General features: G+C 45.6%; 1 protein-coding gene across 1 annotated transcript; it reads left to right on the top strand.

Moving 5' to 3' along the window:
- Positions 1–1,565: 1,565 nt before the first annotated feature.
- GABRR1 (gamma-aminobutyric acid type A receptor subunit rho1) lies at positions 1,566–17,831 on the top strand. Its single transcript, XM_082668691.1, has 6 exons — positions 1,566–2,013; positions 6,007–6,089; positions 8,251–8,391; positions 10,365–10,517; positions 13,055–13,251; positions 14,421–17,831. The coding sequence occupies exons 1-6, from the start codon at positions 1,577–1,579 to the stop codon at positions 14,712–14,714; spliced, it is 1,305 nt and encodes a 434-aa protein (XP_082524817.1). The 5' UTR covers positions 1,566–1,576; the 3' UTR covers positions 14,715–17,831.
- The last annotated feature ends 1,104 nt before the right edge of the window (positions 17,832–18,935 follow it).

Raw genomic sequence — 18,935 nt, 5'->3', positions numbered from 1 at the left:
AGGAAAAGAGGCAACAGTTTACTTTCCTTATAATACTTTCTTTCTCTTTATGAATATTGTGTTTATGGCCTATAAACACCCTCCCCCAAATCTAATGTTTTCATATCCATCCCAGTGTATCACATCCCCCATGGAAGCTACTCCATCATGTAGCAAAGAAGCAGATCTGTGGGCTTGGCTAATGTTTTGAATATGACTTTGGGCACTGATTTACCAAGCAATGCCTTTCTTATGGCCAGAGACATTGGCTTCCAAGATGAAAGAGGGTACAAAACCAGGAGGTAAATATAAAAATATAAAATGTGTGACCTCATGCCGAGGAGTAACTCCTTAGATGGGACCTGACTTTGATTTAGGTCTTCATTGTCCCCTTAGATGAGCATGTGTAACAAAAGACAGATGCTTTATATTAATCTAATTGTTTCAGAATCACCTGGATGATTCAGACCAAAAACATTTCTTTTCACCTTAGTTGGAATATTCTAGGGAGCCAGCCCATGACTCCACCCTTTTATCTCTGGTTATCCTGGCATGTGGGACACCAAACCTTCAAATCTGACAAGACACGGAGGTTCCAGGGGAAATGCTCCTTACGCCTGTCTCATTCACAGTCAGAGTTCAAGTGAAAAGAATAAATGCTCTTGCTGTGCCCTGTCCCCAGGCCCGGCCATTCCTGTTGGCGTGGATGTGCAGGTGGAGAGCTTGGACAGCATCTCAGAGGTCGACATGGTAAGTGCTTCTCTAACCAGAGCTGCAGACAGGGAGATTCCCACAGGGCCTATGCCGGGCCAGGAGCTCCACACACCAGAATTCACCAGGCTCATAACTCCCCAGGTGGTGGGAATTCCCACACTCGTTTTACAGTTCAGGGAGGTTGAGACACTTGCTCAAAGCTACACAATTGGTATGAAACAGAGCCAGATGACAAACATGATCTTCCCTGCCCCAGTGTCCAGGGTCTTGCCACTGGGATTGTTCTCCGGGCAAAGGCTCTCCAACACAAACAGCAGGGTCCAAGGATCCAGATATATGCTACTGCTGTGGATTCTGTGTCTGGCTGTGAAAATGCAGACAAAGGAAAAGTTTGCTTTGTTTTTCCTTTTTAGTGGGCTTAGATAAAAGATAGAACATTCCACAGCTCCTTGACTTACAGGACTTTGTAGGGCCTTATCTTAGTTTCGGTTCCCCAAGAAGCAGACCTGAGACAAGCATTCCAGCACAAGCAGTTTATTGCAGGCGATCCCGGGAAACACAAGAGGCTGGGGACAGGGGAAGGGAAGGAAGCAGAAAGGGCCATGCCATCCAACCAGATCTACGTGAGACTCGGTCCCTTGGGGGTACTCCGAGTGAGCAAAGAACTCACCTCAGCGTTGTCGCAGCTGAGGGGCCGGGAGCTGGGTTACTTATCCATCTCCCAACCCTTCCCCCAGCTCCACTCCCTGGCTGAGGGCTGCTTCCAGAGGCTTGAACTGTCTGGCATTTGGGGCTGGCCCTGTGCGTGGGCTGGGAGCCCTCAGGCTGTGGGTCTCATTGCCGGCGGTAGCAGCCTTTGCCCAGCGGAGGCAAGTGTCAGAGGATGGAGTGGGGCTCAGGTCCCCGCTCTGTAGAGCCTCTTGCTGAGTCCCCCTGCCCCAAGCAGGGTTCGAGAGCCTCCTGCGGCAGCAAACCCCAGGGACTAGAAGCAAGGCCTTCCCGGGCTCAGTTTCCTCCCCAGCCTGGGGTACAGAGGGTCCTGCCATCACCCAGGTGTTCAGTGGGTGGGGTCTCCCTCTCTGCCCTCGCCCCCCAGGACTTCACGATGACCCTCTACCTGCGGCACTACTGGAAGGACGAGAGGCTGTCCTTCCCGAGCACCAAAAACCTCAGCATGACGTTTGACGGCCGGCTGGTGAAGAAGATCTGGGTCCCCGACATGTTTTTCGTGCACTCCAAGCGCTCCTTCATCCACGACACCACCACGGACAACGTGATGCTGCGGGTCCAGCCCGACGGCAAAGTGCTCTACAGCCTCAGGTGAGCCCTTTCTGGCCTCCCTCTTTCCCTCGGAGTCCTCTTACTCCCGAAGCTGGGAGGAAGGGAAAACTTTTGTCAACCAAGAACATCACTGGTCCCACCACAGCAGTTTTGCTTTTACCTTTTTTTCTGGCCACGCCACGTGGCTTGTGGGATTTTAGTTCCCCAGCAGGGATGGAACTGGTGCCATCCTGCAGTCGAAGCGGAGTCCTGGTGCCATCCTGCAGTCGAAGCGGAGTCCTAACCATGGACCGCCAGGGAATTCTGCTTTTTGGCTTTGAACAGCTTAGCTTCTAACTTTCCAGGAGCTGCCGACTTTTCAACATCAAGAAAACCTAACTCTACACACGAGTAAACATTTATTTATTTATTTATTTATCTACCTTTGGCTGCGTTGGGTCTTCGTTGCTGCACGTGGGCTCTCTAGCTGTGGCGAAGGGGGGCTACTCTTCATTGGGCTCAGTAGTTGTAGCACGCAGGCTCAGTAATCGTGGCGCATGGGCTTAGTTGCTCCGCAGCATGTGGGATCTTCCTGGACCAGGGCGCGAACCCGTGTCCCCTGCATTGGCAGGCGGATTCTTAACCACTGTGCCACCAGGGAAGCCCCAGAGTAAACATTTTAAAGAATTATTTCGTCTTGCAAATACACTTGGGGAAATTTCTCAGGCTGGTGCTTATGATTTATGCCCTATTCAAGTTCAATTTCAAACGTTTAATGAAAGTTTTATTTCTCTAGTAGGGGTCAGAGAAGTAGCTAACGTATTCTTCTCAAAGACCTGCCTCCTTCAACTCCTCCGATTCCCAATTTCCGATTTGAAATTTTGGTTTAGAAAAAAAATTGTTTACCTCGCCTGGCCAGCTCAGGCTTGTTTTTTGTCCCTTCTCCCTGGTGTTCTCCTTGAGAAACTATGGGGACCCTGGGCCGCTTGATGATTTTAAATGCTATTTTGAGCATCACTTTGAAAACATAAAGAATAAGATCTTCTCACAAGCTTAGATACCTTAGAAATGTTTCTTTCTTTCATTTATTTATTTATTTATTAAAGTATAGCTGATTTACAATATTACATTAGTTTCAGGTGTACAACATAGTGGTTCAATATTTTTATAGTCTATACTCCATTTACAGTTATTAGAAAATATGGGCTCTATTCCCTGTGCTGTGCAGTAGCTTTAGAAATGTTTAATTGCTCATCAAGCACTGACGTGGGGAAGCTTTCCTTAAGCACAGGCATGCAGTGGGGCTTTCCCTGTACGCCCAATTTAGAAACTTGTGGTGCTCGCCTCCCCCTGGGAGGGCGTGTGGAGATGAGCTCAGGCCTTCACAGAGAAGCGACTCAGCTGCTGCCTGAGATTGACTCCTTCTGTGCTGTGCTGATGGTACATTTCAGTTTTACAGACTTGGTTTCGGTAAAGCTGAATCCGCACACCAGTGCCTACGTAGGGGGCGTCTGCGTGGATGCAGTGTATCTTTAGAGTCAGAGATGGCAGTGTCGAAGCTGACTTTCCGCCCCCATCTCCCAAAGGAATATTTATAATAAGCCTTCATTCCTCATGCTGGCTTGGAATCTAAGCAGTTAGATACCAGACTGAGAGCAGGGTCATGCGGTATTCCTCTGCAGGGCCTGAAATACCTCCTCTCACAGGAGTACCCAGGTGGCTCAAGGGTGTGCAACCCCTTCCCCAAGCCATGTTGGGTTGATTCTCCCAGGAGTCCTCACATCTGAGGCAGCTGCCAAGACATCTTCAGCTCAACAACCACCAACAAAATAACCCGATCGAATAACACCAGGGATTCAGAGGACTAGACCAAAACACTAGGTAGCTTGAAAAACCAATCCCATGGCTCTTGAATTCCCAGTCAGCTTCAAGATATGAGAGTCAGTGATTGTGGGAGGAAGAGATGTTTTGGGGGAGAGCTGGGGGCACTGCATGAGCGGGCCTGCAGTGGGACCACGGGGACCACTTGGAGAGCTTGGAGCATGTGTGCCTACAGTTGGGGGACACTGCAGTTAGTGGGCGAGAGAAGAGCTACCTAACCACCTAGGGGCAGAGCCAGGTGGGCTCGGTCTGCATTACCAGGGTTGTTGGGAGTAGTTCAGTGTGTGTGGGATGGACAGTGGGTGAGCCAAGAGCTGGCATGGGAGATGCGGCTGAAGGATGCTGGTGTCCAGTGGTGGGAATGAAGGACACAGGAAAGAAAGTCTCCGCTTCAACTGCATAGCAGGCCCAGAGAGCTTGAAGCCACCCTCACCAGAGAACTGTCCTGCCCCCCCCACCGCCCTCACTTCCGCCCACGTAGGTAGGAGGCGACCAGAGATGGGCAGACACTGACCAGTCAAATGTCAGCTCTGCCTTAGCTGGGGACGGGGAGAAGAAGTCTCAATGTGAATGAAATTTGAAGTGTTGATTAATATCTCGGACCAAAATTCTTTTAATTTCGGAAGCGAAATGTGTTTTGTTACTTCTGAGGGTTTTGACTGCCTGTCACATGAGAGTAAGCAGGAAAATCCCAGGACCTGGCAAGTTTTCATCCAAGACAGGGGATGATCCTCCCACTGGAACAGTTTAAAGGGACTTGTGGGAAGCATAATAATAAACACGGGTGAGATCACACCACACACTGTGCTTGTTCAGTGTGTGGGCTACAAGTGGAAAAGCATCAAGTCAGGGTGCCAAGAACCAGTCTGATGATGTCTGTGGTTCTAAAAACATCTGTTCCTGTACCTACTGATACAGAGAGTAGAGCTATTTAATCCTTTTGTTCACAGCAAAAACTGCCTGCATTTGACATTTCATGTCCCCAAAGTGTGCCACAAGTGTCTCCAAGCTTAGTTCCTAGTTTCTTTCTTGCTGGTGATGCTATCAGGTGTGGTTATCTGGTGATGTGCCCGGAGAAATGGGAGGCTGGCTACTCACTAAGTGTCCAAGTCAGGGGCCAGCCTGACAACCCCCCAAAAACATCCTGTATGTCAGTATTTCTAGGGGAGATGAGATGACCCAGCTGTTAACAATACAGAAACCCTCCCAGAACATGACCATTCCAACACTCAAATGGAACGAGGAAAATAAGGTGAATATATGGATAATTAATTTCTTCAAGAAAGCTCTTTTCCTTGAAATTTCCATTTACAAGTGAATTTTTTTCTTTTTGGCCGTGAATTATCCAGATAATTTTTACAACTTATACATAACCAATTTTCTGTGGTTGAAGGAAAAATAGTATGTTCACTAGCCAATGACTGTTAATTGTAACCCGCCATGGGATTCCACACTGGGCGGGAGGTCTTTCTTCCATGACTGACAATCTGTATTTGCTTCTTCTCTGATGCAGAATCTTACTTTCCTGTGTAAACTCTGAAGCAAAACCGTTAGATGCCAACAAGTGCTTGCATGTTGATACCGTAAGATCTTCCAGTGTTTTTCCATTACTGTGATCTCCATGGAATTACCCATTAAAAACACCTGCGTCCACTAGTAGACGTTATTATCAATATAGAAATATCAACATTGTAAAAAAAAAAGTGCCGATTTGGCAACTGGCATAAGTACTTCATGAATATTATCTCTAAGACACTGGACACAAATATTGAATATCAATAAAATCAGTAAAAGAAGAATTTGAATGATCTGAAACAGGAGAGCAATAAATGCTCCTATGGTTTAAGGAACCATATCAGATGAGTTGTGATTTCACATTGTTTTATCGAATGAGACCATTGCTTTACTACAATGCTTGCATGTGATAGGAGTTTAGTGCAATCATTGTTTTCCCCACACTGACCCTGGGGTTAAACATAAACACCCAAGAGTACTCCAATGTGGGTATCACACATAAGATGCTTGGTTCTCTAAATCCTGGCACACTGCTTATGAATTACAAGAAGGAGGCAGTTGTATTGGGAGGAAGCAGAGGGCTTTCTGCTTGTTTTATCATTTTGCACTTGTACTTTGCAGCCTCTGCACACTTGGATTTTGTCTTTTTGTTTCTAGGGTTACAGTGACCGCCATGTGCAACATGGACTTCAGCCGGTTTCCCCTGGACACACAAACGTGCTCGCTCGAAATTGAGAGCTGTGAGTAGACTTGTGCCCGGATATCCACACACACATCTGAAGTTACTCTAAACACCTCTGACCCTCAACAGGAGCAGGACGTGTTCCTAATCGTGCCTATGCTTTTAAAATGACTTTTTAGATAGAAGCGAAGTCTGGGGTAAGTTTGAAAATCGGAAACAAATTTGGGACTCAAACCTTCTATTCCCATAACTGACCCTTTTAATGCCCATGGCAATGGCTTTGAACTTTGGTACACACACACACACACACGCACGCACGCACGCACGCACGCACACACACACACACACACACACACGCGCCCTGGAAAGTTAAACACCAGCCCCAGGAAGAGCAAGGCTGCGGCAGCATCCAGGACTAGCCGCTGGCATCTCTAGCTCTCTGCGAACCTGCCCCCATGCCCCAATCTCTGCCAAAACGTTTCCTCTTATGGGCACAGTCTGGACCCTCCCATGACTCCCATTCCTATACTTCTCCCGAACCAACACACACCCACTGCCACGTCTCAGCCTGTGTCAAAGTCCCGTAAGGAGTCATGTTGGCCCAGGGCACCTTGGTAAGCCTCCCCGGGCGGTGGTGGTGCAGCAGGGGTCCCCTGGCTCCAGTCAACCAGGGCCAAGGAGCGCAGGGACGTGGACCCCCACGTAGCAGGGGCCGCGTGGACAGCTCTGCAGGACGCTTAGTATGGGACCAGGGGGAATAAACCCCAGGACCAAGGGGGTGACTGCTTCCTGCACCACGGCTTTCCACCTGCTCTGTCCTTTAATCCTCCCAAGCTCCCTGTGATCTCCATTACACAGAGGAGGGGCGTAACACAGTGAAGGACTAATCGTTGGCTCCAGAACCTTGCTTTCCCCACAATACCCAGGCGGCAGCATCTGTCAGGGTTCCACCAGAGAAGCAGAACCATAGGAGATACACAGGGAGAGAGTTAGTGCAGGGGACCGGAGCGTAGGGCTCGGCGATCACCTGCAAGGCGGGCCATGGGGAAGGGCAGGCTGGGGACTCTCGGGCAGGAGCCCACCCTGCTGCCCACAGGTGGAATGTCTTCTTCCTCTGGGAAACCTCAGGTCCGCTCTTAAGGCTTTTCAACTGATTGGATCAGGCCCACCCAGATTAATCTGGGTCATCGCCTTTACTTCACATGAACTGGTTGTGGATGTCACAACTACAAAGCATCTTCCCAGCAGCACCTGGATTAGTGTCGGATTGAATCACTGGGTTCTTACTATAGCCTGGCCAAGGGGACACGTGAAAGCAGCCATCACACAGGTCAAGGGTTAGAGGCAGAATAAAAGAGGAATAAAATAGAGCCTCAGGGAGCCCCAGAGAGAACTGTTTACACATGAGCAGACTGGACCGGCAACCCCTGAGGGTTTTATCCCAGTTCTGCCCCCACAGCAGGTAGGTCTGCTTGGCTGGGGTAGGTGGTGTGCTCAGCCAGGTGGGCAGGGTGGGGAAGCGTAGCGCCAGAGGGGAAGCAATGCTCAGGGGAATCGCTCTGATTCTACCCCGGGCCGGAGCAACCGGAAGCCTGCAGAGAAGGAACTTGTTCTGCTGCATCTCTTTATGGGTCCTTTCTTGCTGGAATGCAGCCCTTATTACCTGAGAGAGTGTTTAAAGGTATTTGCCGGGCTTCCCTGGTGGCGCAGTGGCTGAGAGTCCGCCTGCCGATGCAGGGGACGCGGGTTCGTGCCCCAGTCCGGGAAGATCCCACATGCCGCTAAAAACAAGAAAAGAACAACAAAGGAACAAAGGTATTTGCCATCAATAATGCATCGTCACCCTTTGAAAGAAGAAAGGTGTAAATCACCCATGGTTTAGAAAGCTGAACCATATGAAATGTTGCCGCTATTTAACCTGCAAACAAATTTTTTAAAAGAGCAAATTGTAGTTTCCGGTCTACAAGTATAGCAATTTCATCTGGTTTGAGGCTGAATTGAGGGGTGAGCGCTTTTGCAGCGATGATGATCATTTAGGCCTGAGGGCTTTGCCCTGATGACTTTTGGAAGGCCGAGGAGAATTAGATTTGCCTTTTTGGATTTACTTTTGCTTCATTTAGACTGCGGTTTGTTTATTCAGACCATCTTATCCCAATCCCCACAGAGCCTCACAGGCTCGTCGTCTTTCCTGGCGTCTGACGCTGTCTCTGTCTTTCCAGATGCCTACACGGAAGACGACCTCATGCTATACTGGAAGAAAGGCAATGACTCTTTAAAGACAGATGAGCGGATCTCACTCTCCCAGTTCCTCATCCAGGAGTTCCACACCACCACCAAACTGGCCTTCTACAGCAGCACAGGTGGGGGCGGGGCTAAGAGAGGGCGGGGCTAAGAGAGGGGCGGGGCATCCTCCATCTCAGAAAGCCTGTGAATTTGTGGTCAAGTGAGCAGAGCCTGTGCCACTTGGATTTGAAACCAAGGATCTGGACTTCTAGATCAGGTCTAGAGGGTGGTGAGCATTGGGTGGGGGTGATTTTTTGATACTTCCAAAGCATCAGAAGTGATAACCTAGAAAATGCTGGTAAGGGCTCCAACATAAACCCCATGGGGAGGTCTGTTTGAGACGACAGCATCGCCAGTTTAGCAGCAGGAATCTCACCCTGATATAACTCCCAGAGCGCCCTCTCCTATGGGCAAGTAGTAGTCCAATTTCAGGTTTATTGTTTTCCGTTCACGTTCTCTTGGCTTCAGCCCCTTTGAGTGCTTCTCTCTTAACCAATCCCCTCCTACCATACGGCTTGCACGACCCTCTTGGTGAGCCACGGTGCAGGAACTACTCGTCATTGGTCATTCTCTGTGGGCAATGTTGTTGCTTTCTGAACCAAGGGCCTGGGCAAGCTTGCCAACCCTCCCCCCCACCCCACCCCCCACCGCCCGACGTTGCCTGAGGGCAGGCGGTGTGGTATTCCTCTTGGCCGCTGAGGTTACAGCTGAGCTTCACTCTCTCCAACCCTTGCCTCTTTCTTGACCAATTACCTTTCAGGCTGATTTTGCTCTAATCTTTATGCAGTTTCTGTTGCTAAAACATCGCATGGTTGACTACCCAGAGAAGTACCACCGTTTGAGTCTCTCTGATCTGTAACAGAGGGCACTGCTCCCTTCCAACACGTGGCGATCCCGCGTCTCTTAGCTTTTGCATACATCACCCACCAGTCTTGGTCCTTTGGGGGATCCCCCATTCCTTTGACTCTTAGCATTTTGACCTTCCTCCTTGCGTGAGTCCATTTCAGGCTGCTATAACAAAGTACCATAGACTGGGTATCTTCCAAACAACAGAAATTTATTTCGCACAGTTCTGGAGGCTAGGAAGTCCAAAATCAAGGTCCTGGCAGATTCAGTGTCTATGAGAGCCCGCTCCCTAGTTCAGAGACTCACTGTGTCCTCACATGGGGGAAGAGGCGACGGAGCTCTCCGAGACACACGTTATAAGGGCAGCAATCCCGTTCATGATGTAATCACCTCCCAAAGGCCCCACCTCCAAATACCATCACATAGAGGATTAGGTTTCAACACACGAATTTGAGAAGGACACAGGCAGTCCGGAAGCACCTCCACAGTCACTTTTTGGAGCTGTTATAATTATAACCGTTGCACTAAAATTGTCCTGGATGCGAAGTTTTCTAGTTAATGTTGCCAAGTCCCCATTTTATTTTCAGCCCTCATCATGTCAAATTTATCCTGCCTTTTCCTCTCCTTCCACCATTCTCCTGTTCCTTTCAACTCCTCCCTGTACGTTTTCCTTGTAAAGAACAACAGGGTGGAGCTAAAGCATAGCCTAAATGCATTGTTGTAGTTAGCTTGGTATTTTAACTTCAAACATATTTTCCCCCGTAAGAAATCCAACGGGCGTTGTTAAATCCATACATCTCAAGCTTTAACGTGTACAGGAATCATGTGGAGAGGAGTGTTAAAAGGAGGTTCTGAGTCAGTAGGATCTGGGGCGGGGCCCGAGAGTCTGCAGTTCCAACAAGCAACCAAGTGATGGCGGTACTGCTGGGCCCTGTGCTGTAGTTTGAGTAACAAGAGTCTTCAATGGCCTGGTTCCCTTTACGTACAGAACGAGGGCCAAAATTCCTTGAGATGGACTCACCCATGCGGTATGAGTTATCGTATAATCACTCTGTTCCATGTTTTTTCTCACTTCCCCTTTATAAAGGTAGGGTAAGTTTCCAGGGAAGCATCTAAGGCATTTATGATTCTCTGAATAAAGTTTGTCCTATGAAGGAGCTGAGTGGCTCTGCTGTGTGTTCTCTTTTCTTCCTGTGTCCCCCAGGCTGGTACAACCGTCTCTACATTAACTTCACGTTGCGTCGCCACATCTTCTTCTTCTTGCTGCAAACCTACTTTCCCGCCACCCTAATGGTCATGCTGTCCTGGGTGTCCTTCTGGATCGACCGCAGAGCTGTGCCCGCCAGAGTCCCTTTAGGTAAGAAACCTCTCAAGTGCACATTCCAGATATCTGAAAATACAAGTAATTCCTTCCAGATAAAACCATTCTTTCCAAATTGGCCCTGAACCCCTGTTGGTATTATAACTTGGAAAAACTTTGTTATTCATTCACAGGTAAAATGCCACTATTAAGAATCTATGTAGCAGGAATTCCCTGGTGGTCCAATGGCTAGGACTCTGTGCTTTCATGGCTGAGGGCCCGGCTTCCATCCCTGGTCTGGGCACTAAGATCCCAAAAGCATAGAGGCCAAAAAAGAAAAAAAGAAAAAAAAATCTGTGCAGCAAAGCTGTTTCTAGGTCCCCATAGGTTCCCATGTAAACAACTCATCTTTAATCTTGTTAGAGCTGAGTTCTGGGGTGGGTGGTCCTGGTCTGTGGTGCTTTCTCTGCCCACCTGCCTAAGAAAGTCACATTCTGTAATGGGGTTTCTCCAAAGGTGGCCCAAGGGATCTTTGTGACAGTCTTTGGGGGAAATTGTTTAAAATGAAGAATCCGGGGTCCCATCTACATGTACAGGATCAGAAGCTCTGAGAGAGGACCAGGAATTTGCATTTGGAACAAGCTCCCCCAGTAATTTTTTTTTCTGTAAATGTTTTATATTTTGATTTGTATGGTAGTTATAGAAATATATAAATTCATTGAGCTCAATATTTAGGATTTATGCACTTTATTGTAAGCAAATTATTGTTCAGTTTATCTCTCCGTTTTTAAAAATTTATTTATTTTCTTTTGGCTGCATTGAGTCTTCACTGCTGCGCACGGCTTTCTCTAGTTGCGGCGAGTGGAGGCTACTCTTCGTTGTGGTGCGCGGGCTTCCCATCGCGGTGGCTTCTCTTGTTGTGGAGCTTGGGCTCTAGGCGCGTGGGCTCAGTAGTTGTGGCTCGCAGGCTCCAGAGCGCAGGCTCAGTAGTTGTGGCGCACGGGCCTAGTTGCTCCGCGACATGTGGGATCTTCCCGGACCAGGGCTCGAACCCATGTCCCCTGCATTGGCAGGCAGTTTCTTAACCACTGCGCCACCAGGGAAGTCCCACATTCTTCAAGTTAAAGTCAGAAAACTAACCAGATTTTAGGAAGTCTCGCTTTTTTAAATTGCTTGTCCAAATTTCTTTTTTTATTGTTATTTTTCCACTTTCTTGCGCATCTATTACCTTTTCCTGTCTGACTGGTTTCCTCTTCTTACTCATTGATCTGTTGATCAAGTCTTTGTGATCTTTTGCCTTAGTTCACAAAGATAAAAACACCTTATCATTGGTGTCTGTCACTGCTTTCAATCCATAAGGTAACATAGTAACAGCTAATACTAATTGTGAAGTATTGGGCTGTTTTACATACATTATCCCACTTAATTCGCATAAAAAAAGCTCACGAACTAGCTATTATTATCATTGTTTTACTGACCACCCCCCCTACCCCGCCCCCGTAATTCCTATACATACTCAAGTCTGAGAATCCCTACTCTACAAGCCTTCCATCAACAGCTATTTGCTATCAACTCTCTTCCCCGCTTTAAATATCGCACCCACTCCGCACACGGCACCATTGCTAATACGTCCAGGAGCTTCAAGGGAGAGATGACCCACCAGGTTTTAGTGGAATAGGATTGGCGCTGGCCCTTAAGATGACCCCAATCCGCTGTGATTTGGTGTTTGCCAAGCAAATGTTCTGAGCTTAATTTGAAATCTTGGGGAAATTTCCACTGACAGATGCCCTGGCCTTTAACGGTTGTTCTGTAGCTTGAACAGTTACTGTGCTCAATAAATAAACATTCTAGTTTAAAAAATCTGTTTCCCATAAATGAGGTTAACATCATTCTTGGTAAAACTGACTGAGTCCTCAAGTCAACATGGCAGAATGCGCAGCCAGGTGCAGCATAGTGGGATGGGGCTCTGCCAGAAGTGCCCTGACAGCTGGTAATATAGGCCCAGGACTGCTACACCAGCAACAAGGGCACAAAGATTAAAATAAAACTTGTGTACCTTTTTTCCCTTTTTTGGAGAAGGAGTTACAAGAAATATACATACCTGCTCATATATGCAATCTTTGTTTTTTTATTCATTTATTTATATTTTATTTATTTATTTTTTGGCCATGCCCCGCGACTTGCGGGATCTCAGTTCCCCGACCAGGGATTGAATCCGGGTCAGGGCAGTGATAGCCCAGAATCCTTACCGTTAGGCCACCAGGGAAGTCCCCGGCAATCTTTATTTTGAGCAATTGAATGGGAAGACCCTGCCAACCTGTCAGGGGCTCTCTGCCGAAGAACAGAGTGATGCAAAGGCTGTGATGAAGATGCAGGGACACAGCTGGGAGAGGGTGAGCACGGGGGATGGAGAAACAGGAGAAGCTTCATAAAAGCTAAAACTGGAAAGGTGAGCAGGTGTTTGCTAGACAGAGGGGGCAGGGATGGAGACATTCTAGGCTAGAGGAGCAGCTGGGAGAAAGAACAGAGGCACGAAGCCATCCAGTGGGTTTGGTGAAAGACAAACCCATGCTTCTTTCTCACTGTGTCTGCAGGGATCACCACGGTGCTGACCATGTCCACCATCATCACGGGTGTGAACGCCTCCATGCCCCGCGTGTCCTACATCAAGGCCGTGGACATCTACCTCTGGGTCAGCTTCGTGTTCGTGTTCCTCTCGGTGCTGGAGTACGCGGCCGTCAACTACCTGACCACCGTGCAGGAGAGGAAAGAGCGGAAGCCGCAGGAGAAGGTGACTTTACCATGAGCTGGAGTGTCTGCCCTGGAATGGGCGCCTGGACTAGCTCTGGACCCTGGCCAGGTCCAACCTCCTCTGTAAAATGGGACAATGACACCCCCTCCTCCACCTACTTCATGGGTTGGTGTGAAGAGCAAACAAAAACGGTGTGAAATTTACTCTGGGCTACTTCTTTCATTCATTCAAATATTTATTTGGCACCTACCATATACCAGGAGCTGGTAAGCCAAGTTAACTAAGACGTGGTCCCTTTAATCTTGGTGGTGTTGGTAGTTTAGTGATAGAAATAAATGGCAGTTCAACACAGTGGAACAAATGATTTATGAACATAGAGGTATCATAAAAGAAGCTTCCAGGAATTTCTTTTTCCAAGACATTCTTTTTAATAGTGGTATAATAATAAGTGCCTTGGATGTAACATGATTTATTCCCCTATTAATGGGCAGTATATTGTTTCCATTTTTTGCCACTATAATAAATGCTTCAATAAACATTAATATATAAATATATATACATATATATTTATATATATACACATATAATATATATTATACATATTTATATATATATAAAAGCTTCCAGGGAAACATATCCTCCATTCTAGGAAATTTTCCTCCACATGTGACCTCATACATCTCCCATCACTTCCCAGATCATCTTCCCTCCTACCTGGTTTCCCTTTCATCCTCCTGTCTGCAATTCAATGGTTATCTCCTCCAGAAAACTCTAGCTACATAGGAGGAACTATCCCCACAATGCCACACCTTTCAAATTCCCCCCCCATCCCTCCCCCCCCAACCCCGCCGCGCTCTCTCTCTCTCTCACTCTCTCTCTCACACACACACACACACACACACACACACACATATGCAATAATTGTAAACATTTTTATCAGGGCTCATATCAGTTTATGATCTCATGGAGAACATGCCGATTATCTGATCATGAACCTTCTTGTGCGTCTCTGATATGACGTGATGTTTCCTAACAGTTGACGGGTTACCTGCTGTTTTAGAATGTTTACTGTGCCACCACCGTTATTCCCCCAACCCCATAATAAAAACTAGAAAAAGGCAATGCTCTCCACTAGGCAGCTTCTTTGGAAGGGCTTCTGAGAGAGGATGCTGAGCTCACATCCCAACGTGCGTTTGCTGTGTCCGCAGCTTCCCTGCACCTGCGGGTTGCCTCAGCCACACGCGGTCCTGCTGGACGGCAGCTACAGTGATGGGGAGGTGAATGACCTGGGCAACTACACGCCCGAGAACGGAGACAAGCCAGACAGGATGATGGTGCAGCTGACGCTGGCCTCGGACAGGAGCTCCCCACAGAGGAAAAGCCAGAGGAGCAGCTACGTGGGCATGAAGATTGACACTCATGCCATTGATAAATACTCCAGAATCATTTTTCCAGCTGCATACATCTTATTCAATTTAATATACTGGTCGATTTTCTCATAAATGCCTGTAATTCTATAAATTTCACATTCTTCTATCTGTACTACAGAAATACCTGAATGATGAAAAATAACTTAAAGTTAGGATGAAAAGAAAGTTCACAGCACCCACCCTTCTCCATCTTTCCAAAACTACTGACAAGACACTTACTGGTTTAATTTGCACTTACTGACCACCTATTGTGTACACAGCATTATACTCAGTGCTGCAGGTATAAACACCCATAGCAACTGATGATAGTTGTTACCGAGATCCCCTAGAAAAGCACGCTGCCAGTGAGGTGGGCACACTGTGGTTCAACCTCTTTTAGACCCTAAATGCTTATTCATACGAACCATGTCCCTTACGTGAGTGTCATTCTATTCTCTGGACCAGGTGGAACTGGGAAGCACCTAAAGTTCATTTACATAGAACATACATGCACCTAAACCCCACTTCGATCAAAATTCATACTTCAGTTTATAGCCTCTTACCTATTTTATATGCATCTCCTCATGTTGATTTCAATACAAGGCAATAATAATATTCCTCCTTTTATTTACCTCTTGTGGTTCCTGAGGTTTTACCTCTTCACCAGAAAAGCTCTTTTGACTGGGTGCAATGGCTTCTGATTTGGGTAGGAAATTTCCCTGGTAGGGAAACTTTGAAGAAGAGGGTATATGCATGCATTTTGTCCGTTTTGTCATAGAGGTAACTAGCCTAGAAAACGTGTGTGTAAGTGTTCCCTGTTTAATAGTTGCTGCTTCATGGATCTCCACCTTGGAGCATGTCCAAGTTCAAAGTGAAGTCAGTAATGTGATATCTTCACTGAGGAACTTGGGAATAGACTGATTTTTTTTCTGCATAAACTTTTCAAGGAAATGCATAATTTGGGACTACCTGTAACTCTTTAGGATGAGAAATACACGGTTTCTGAATTTTGAAAAAAGAAACAGGAGCACATCACTGGTCATCTCCATTTATACTCAGTGAATACCAGCATTTTCTGTGAACCAGAAAACAATGGCCACTGATGTAAGAGCATGGGATAAAGGAGAGTGTTCTATTATTTAAAAAACAAATAGCTATTCATACCATATATCTACAGGATCAACCCCTACCAAACTTATCCCAACAGCATTTGTTTGAAACTCAACTAAATTCTGTACACAGTAATGCCATTTTTATTCCAAAGTTAATTTGATCCCTATACTAAATAATATCATATTATTTCTTAATGAGGGCTATACTTTAGTCTTTAAAAAGACCCAAATTTGCAGAAAGCCTAATTACAAGGCAATCTCCCATTTCTTCCAATAAAAGCTCATCAAAAAAAAAAAAAGATTTTTCAGCAAACTCTAGTAGAAAAACGTAAAGGAATATAGATGAAATAGTTGAACGTCAACTTTTAGTATTAAAAAATATTTTTAGAACATTACCTTTTTCATGCTTATTTTATGAAACAATTTCAATCAAACTTCATAAACATCTTTGCCACTTGCTTTGTCCTCATGAGCAAGGCCACTTTAAACCATCTGGCAGGTTTCTGGGGCACATAATCTGAACTTCCATCTACCCCATTTGGGAAACTCCACCATTTGAATCAACATATAGGATGCTGTATTAGTCTGCTCAGGCCGCCAGAGCAAAGTACCGTTGACTGGGCAGCTTAAACAACAGAAATTTATTTTCTTTCAGTTCTGGAGGCTGGAAGTCCGAGATCAAGGTGTCAGCAGGTTTGGTTTCTCCTGAGGCCTCTTACCTTGGCTGGCAGACGGCCGCCTTCTTGCTGTGTCTTCACATGGCTTTTTTCTCTGAATACATGCATCCCTGGTGTCGCTTCCTTTTCTTTTAGGGACAGTAGTCATGCTGGATTAGAGCCCAGCCCTTAAGATCTCATTTAACCTAAATTACCTCTTTAAAGGCCCTATCTTTTAATAAGTTGCACTGTGGGGTGAGGGCTTCAACATACGAATTTGGGGAGGACACAATTCAGCCCATAACAGATGCCCATGGGAATTATTCAGCTGCATAATAGTGATATCCAGTGCATCTTATAGGTATTTATACTTGATCTTTGCAACATAATCATATACAGTATTGTTTTTTAAACTTATCTTTAAAAGGCTTGTTTACATTGATATCTATACTAGTGATTATGAAGAATAAGTTATTAAATTCATGTTGTTTCTTTGCTATCTTTTCTAGCAATTCTCTCAGGTGACCTCTACAAGCATTTAAAAGTAGCATCGACTGAGGTGATTTCCATGGTAATGTTTTCCCAAGACAGTACTTTGCTCTCAAAGCTATGTAACTGAGAGAGAACTCTGTAATTTGACTTTGTAAAGACCCAAATACAAAGCAACTCTCTTTTCTGATAATTTTGGAGAAAACCTCACCTTATATGTGGGCATCTATAGTACTTAATCAACTTTTGCTGGCATGACTGGAGAATAGGAAGATTTGGTTAATAATATTGTCTGGTTAATATGCAGGTACCATATGGCCATATTGAATAATTAATTTTTAAAGAGTTAAAATACTGTAAAGTACACTTGACTAAAACTATATCAAAAATAATTTATTCTCTGTTGGATAGTTCAAAAGGCACTCCAGGAGTCTGAGGGATTCTTATTATTGTTGTGATACAATGTGGACATCACAAAGATGTGCAGAGTGTTAGCCAAGAGAGCACTGGGGCTAGTCAGACCAGCTTTTATTTCACGGCAACATTCTCTTCCTGAGTTTTATGTTCCTAACCAATATTCTTTAGTTTTTTCATAATTCATATTTCATAGAGAAGTGTAGTGATGCTAGGTTTTAGAGAGAATAAAAAAATGGAAACAACCTAAGTGTCCATTGACAGATGAATGGATAAAGATGTGGTATATGTATTACACAATGGAATACTACTCAGCCATAAAAAATAACAAAGTCTTGCCATTTGCAACAACATGGGTGGGCCTAGAGGGAATTATGCTAAGCAAAATAAGTCAGACAGGGAAAGACAAATACCATATGATCTCACATATATGTGGAATCTAAAAACAAGACAAGACAAAAACACACAAAAAAATGAACAAGCAAAATAAAACAGAACCAAACTGATAGATACAGAGATCAGATTAGTGGTTACCAGAGGAGAAGGGGTTGGGAGGGTGGGAGAAATGGGTGAAGGGGCTCAACCATACGGTGATGGGTGGTAACTAGACTTGTGGCAGTGATCACTTTACAGTGTATACTGATGTTGAAGTATAATGCTGTACACCTGAAACTTATACTTAAAGAAAAAAAAAAGGTTTGTTAATAACAATGAAACCTCACATTTGTAAAACCCAGTTTTATAAAAAAGGAAAAAGTACTTTCACATTCGCTGTTTCATTTGAAGCTGAATGAGGAAATTTTAAAGGCAGAGAAAGACTGACTGGCATGTATTGATAACATGGCTAACAGGTAGAAGACTCCTAACTCAGTTCTCATTCACCTTATTACAGATAATGGATGAATACTGAACAAGTAAACAAACTGTCACACACAATACATAAACATTAGTATGAGGGGGCTTCCCTGGTGGTGCAGTGGTTGAGAATCTGCCTGCTAATGCAGGGGACACGGGTTCGAGCCCTGGTCTGGGAGGATCCCACATGCCGCGGAGCAACTAGGCCCGTGAGCCACAACTACTGAGCCTGCGTGTCTGGAGCCTGTGCTCTGCAACAAGAGAGGCTGCGATAGTGAGAGGCCCTCACACCGCGATGAAGAGTGGCCCCCGCTCGCCACAACTAGAGAAAGCCCTTGCACGGAAACGAAGACCCAACACAGCCAAAAATAAATAAATAAATAAATAAATAAATAAATAAATAAATAAATAAATAAATAAAAAGCCAAGCATTTGAAGCCCTTTTTAAAACAACAACAACAAAACATTAGTATGAGGAAATTTTTTTTACCAGTGGCACCTTTTTATCTATTCCTTCATTCAGCAAGTACTTCTGAGCACCTACTGTGTAGCACGCAATGTTCAAGACCAGTGCTTCTCAAACCATCTGTGGTGAAGGACCAGTTTGTTTAATTATTTTATATTTCCAATCCAGTGGAGAATTCCTCACAATCCCAGGTCTGAGCCTGCATTCCACCCTTTAGGAACACGGACTTGTGGGTTTGACCATGGTGCTCAAAACCGTGTGTGGATGTGAGTCACAACGATCACAATAAAGTATGTGGAGAAAGAACAATTTCATTTTGATG

This window comes from Grampus griseus (genome assembly GCF_964374135.1).
Source record: "Grampus griseus genome assembly, chromosome: 13".
Taxonomy (NCBI): Eukaryota; Metazoa; Chordata; class Mammalia; order Artiodactyla; family Delphinidae; genus Grampus; species Grampus griseus.
This window is presented reverse-complemented; position numbering and strand designations above follow the sequence as displayed.

Coding starts and splice junctions, on each gene's coding strand:
- GABRR1 (XM_082668691.1), top strand. CDS start 1,577: ATGGAGTGGGGCTCAGGTCCCCGCTCTGTAGAGCCTCTTGCTGAGTCC. Junction 2,014..6,006: donor AAAGTGCTCTACAGCCTCAG/GTGAGCCCTTTC, acceptor TTTTGTTTCTAG/GGTTACAGTGACCGCCATGT. Junction 6,090..8,250: donor CTCGCTCGAAATTGAGAGCT/GTGAGTAGACTT, acceptor CTGTCTTTCCAG/ATGCCTACACGGAAGACGAC.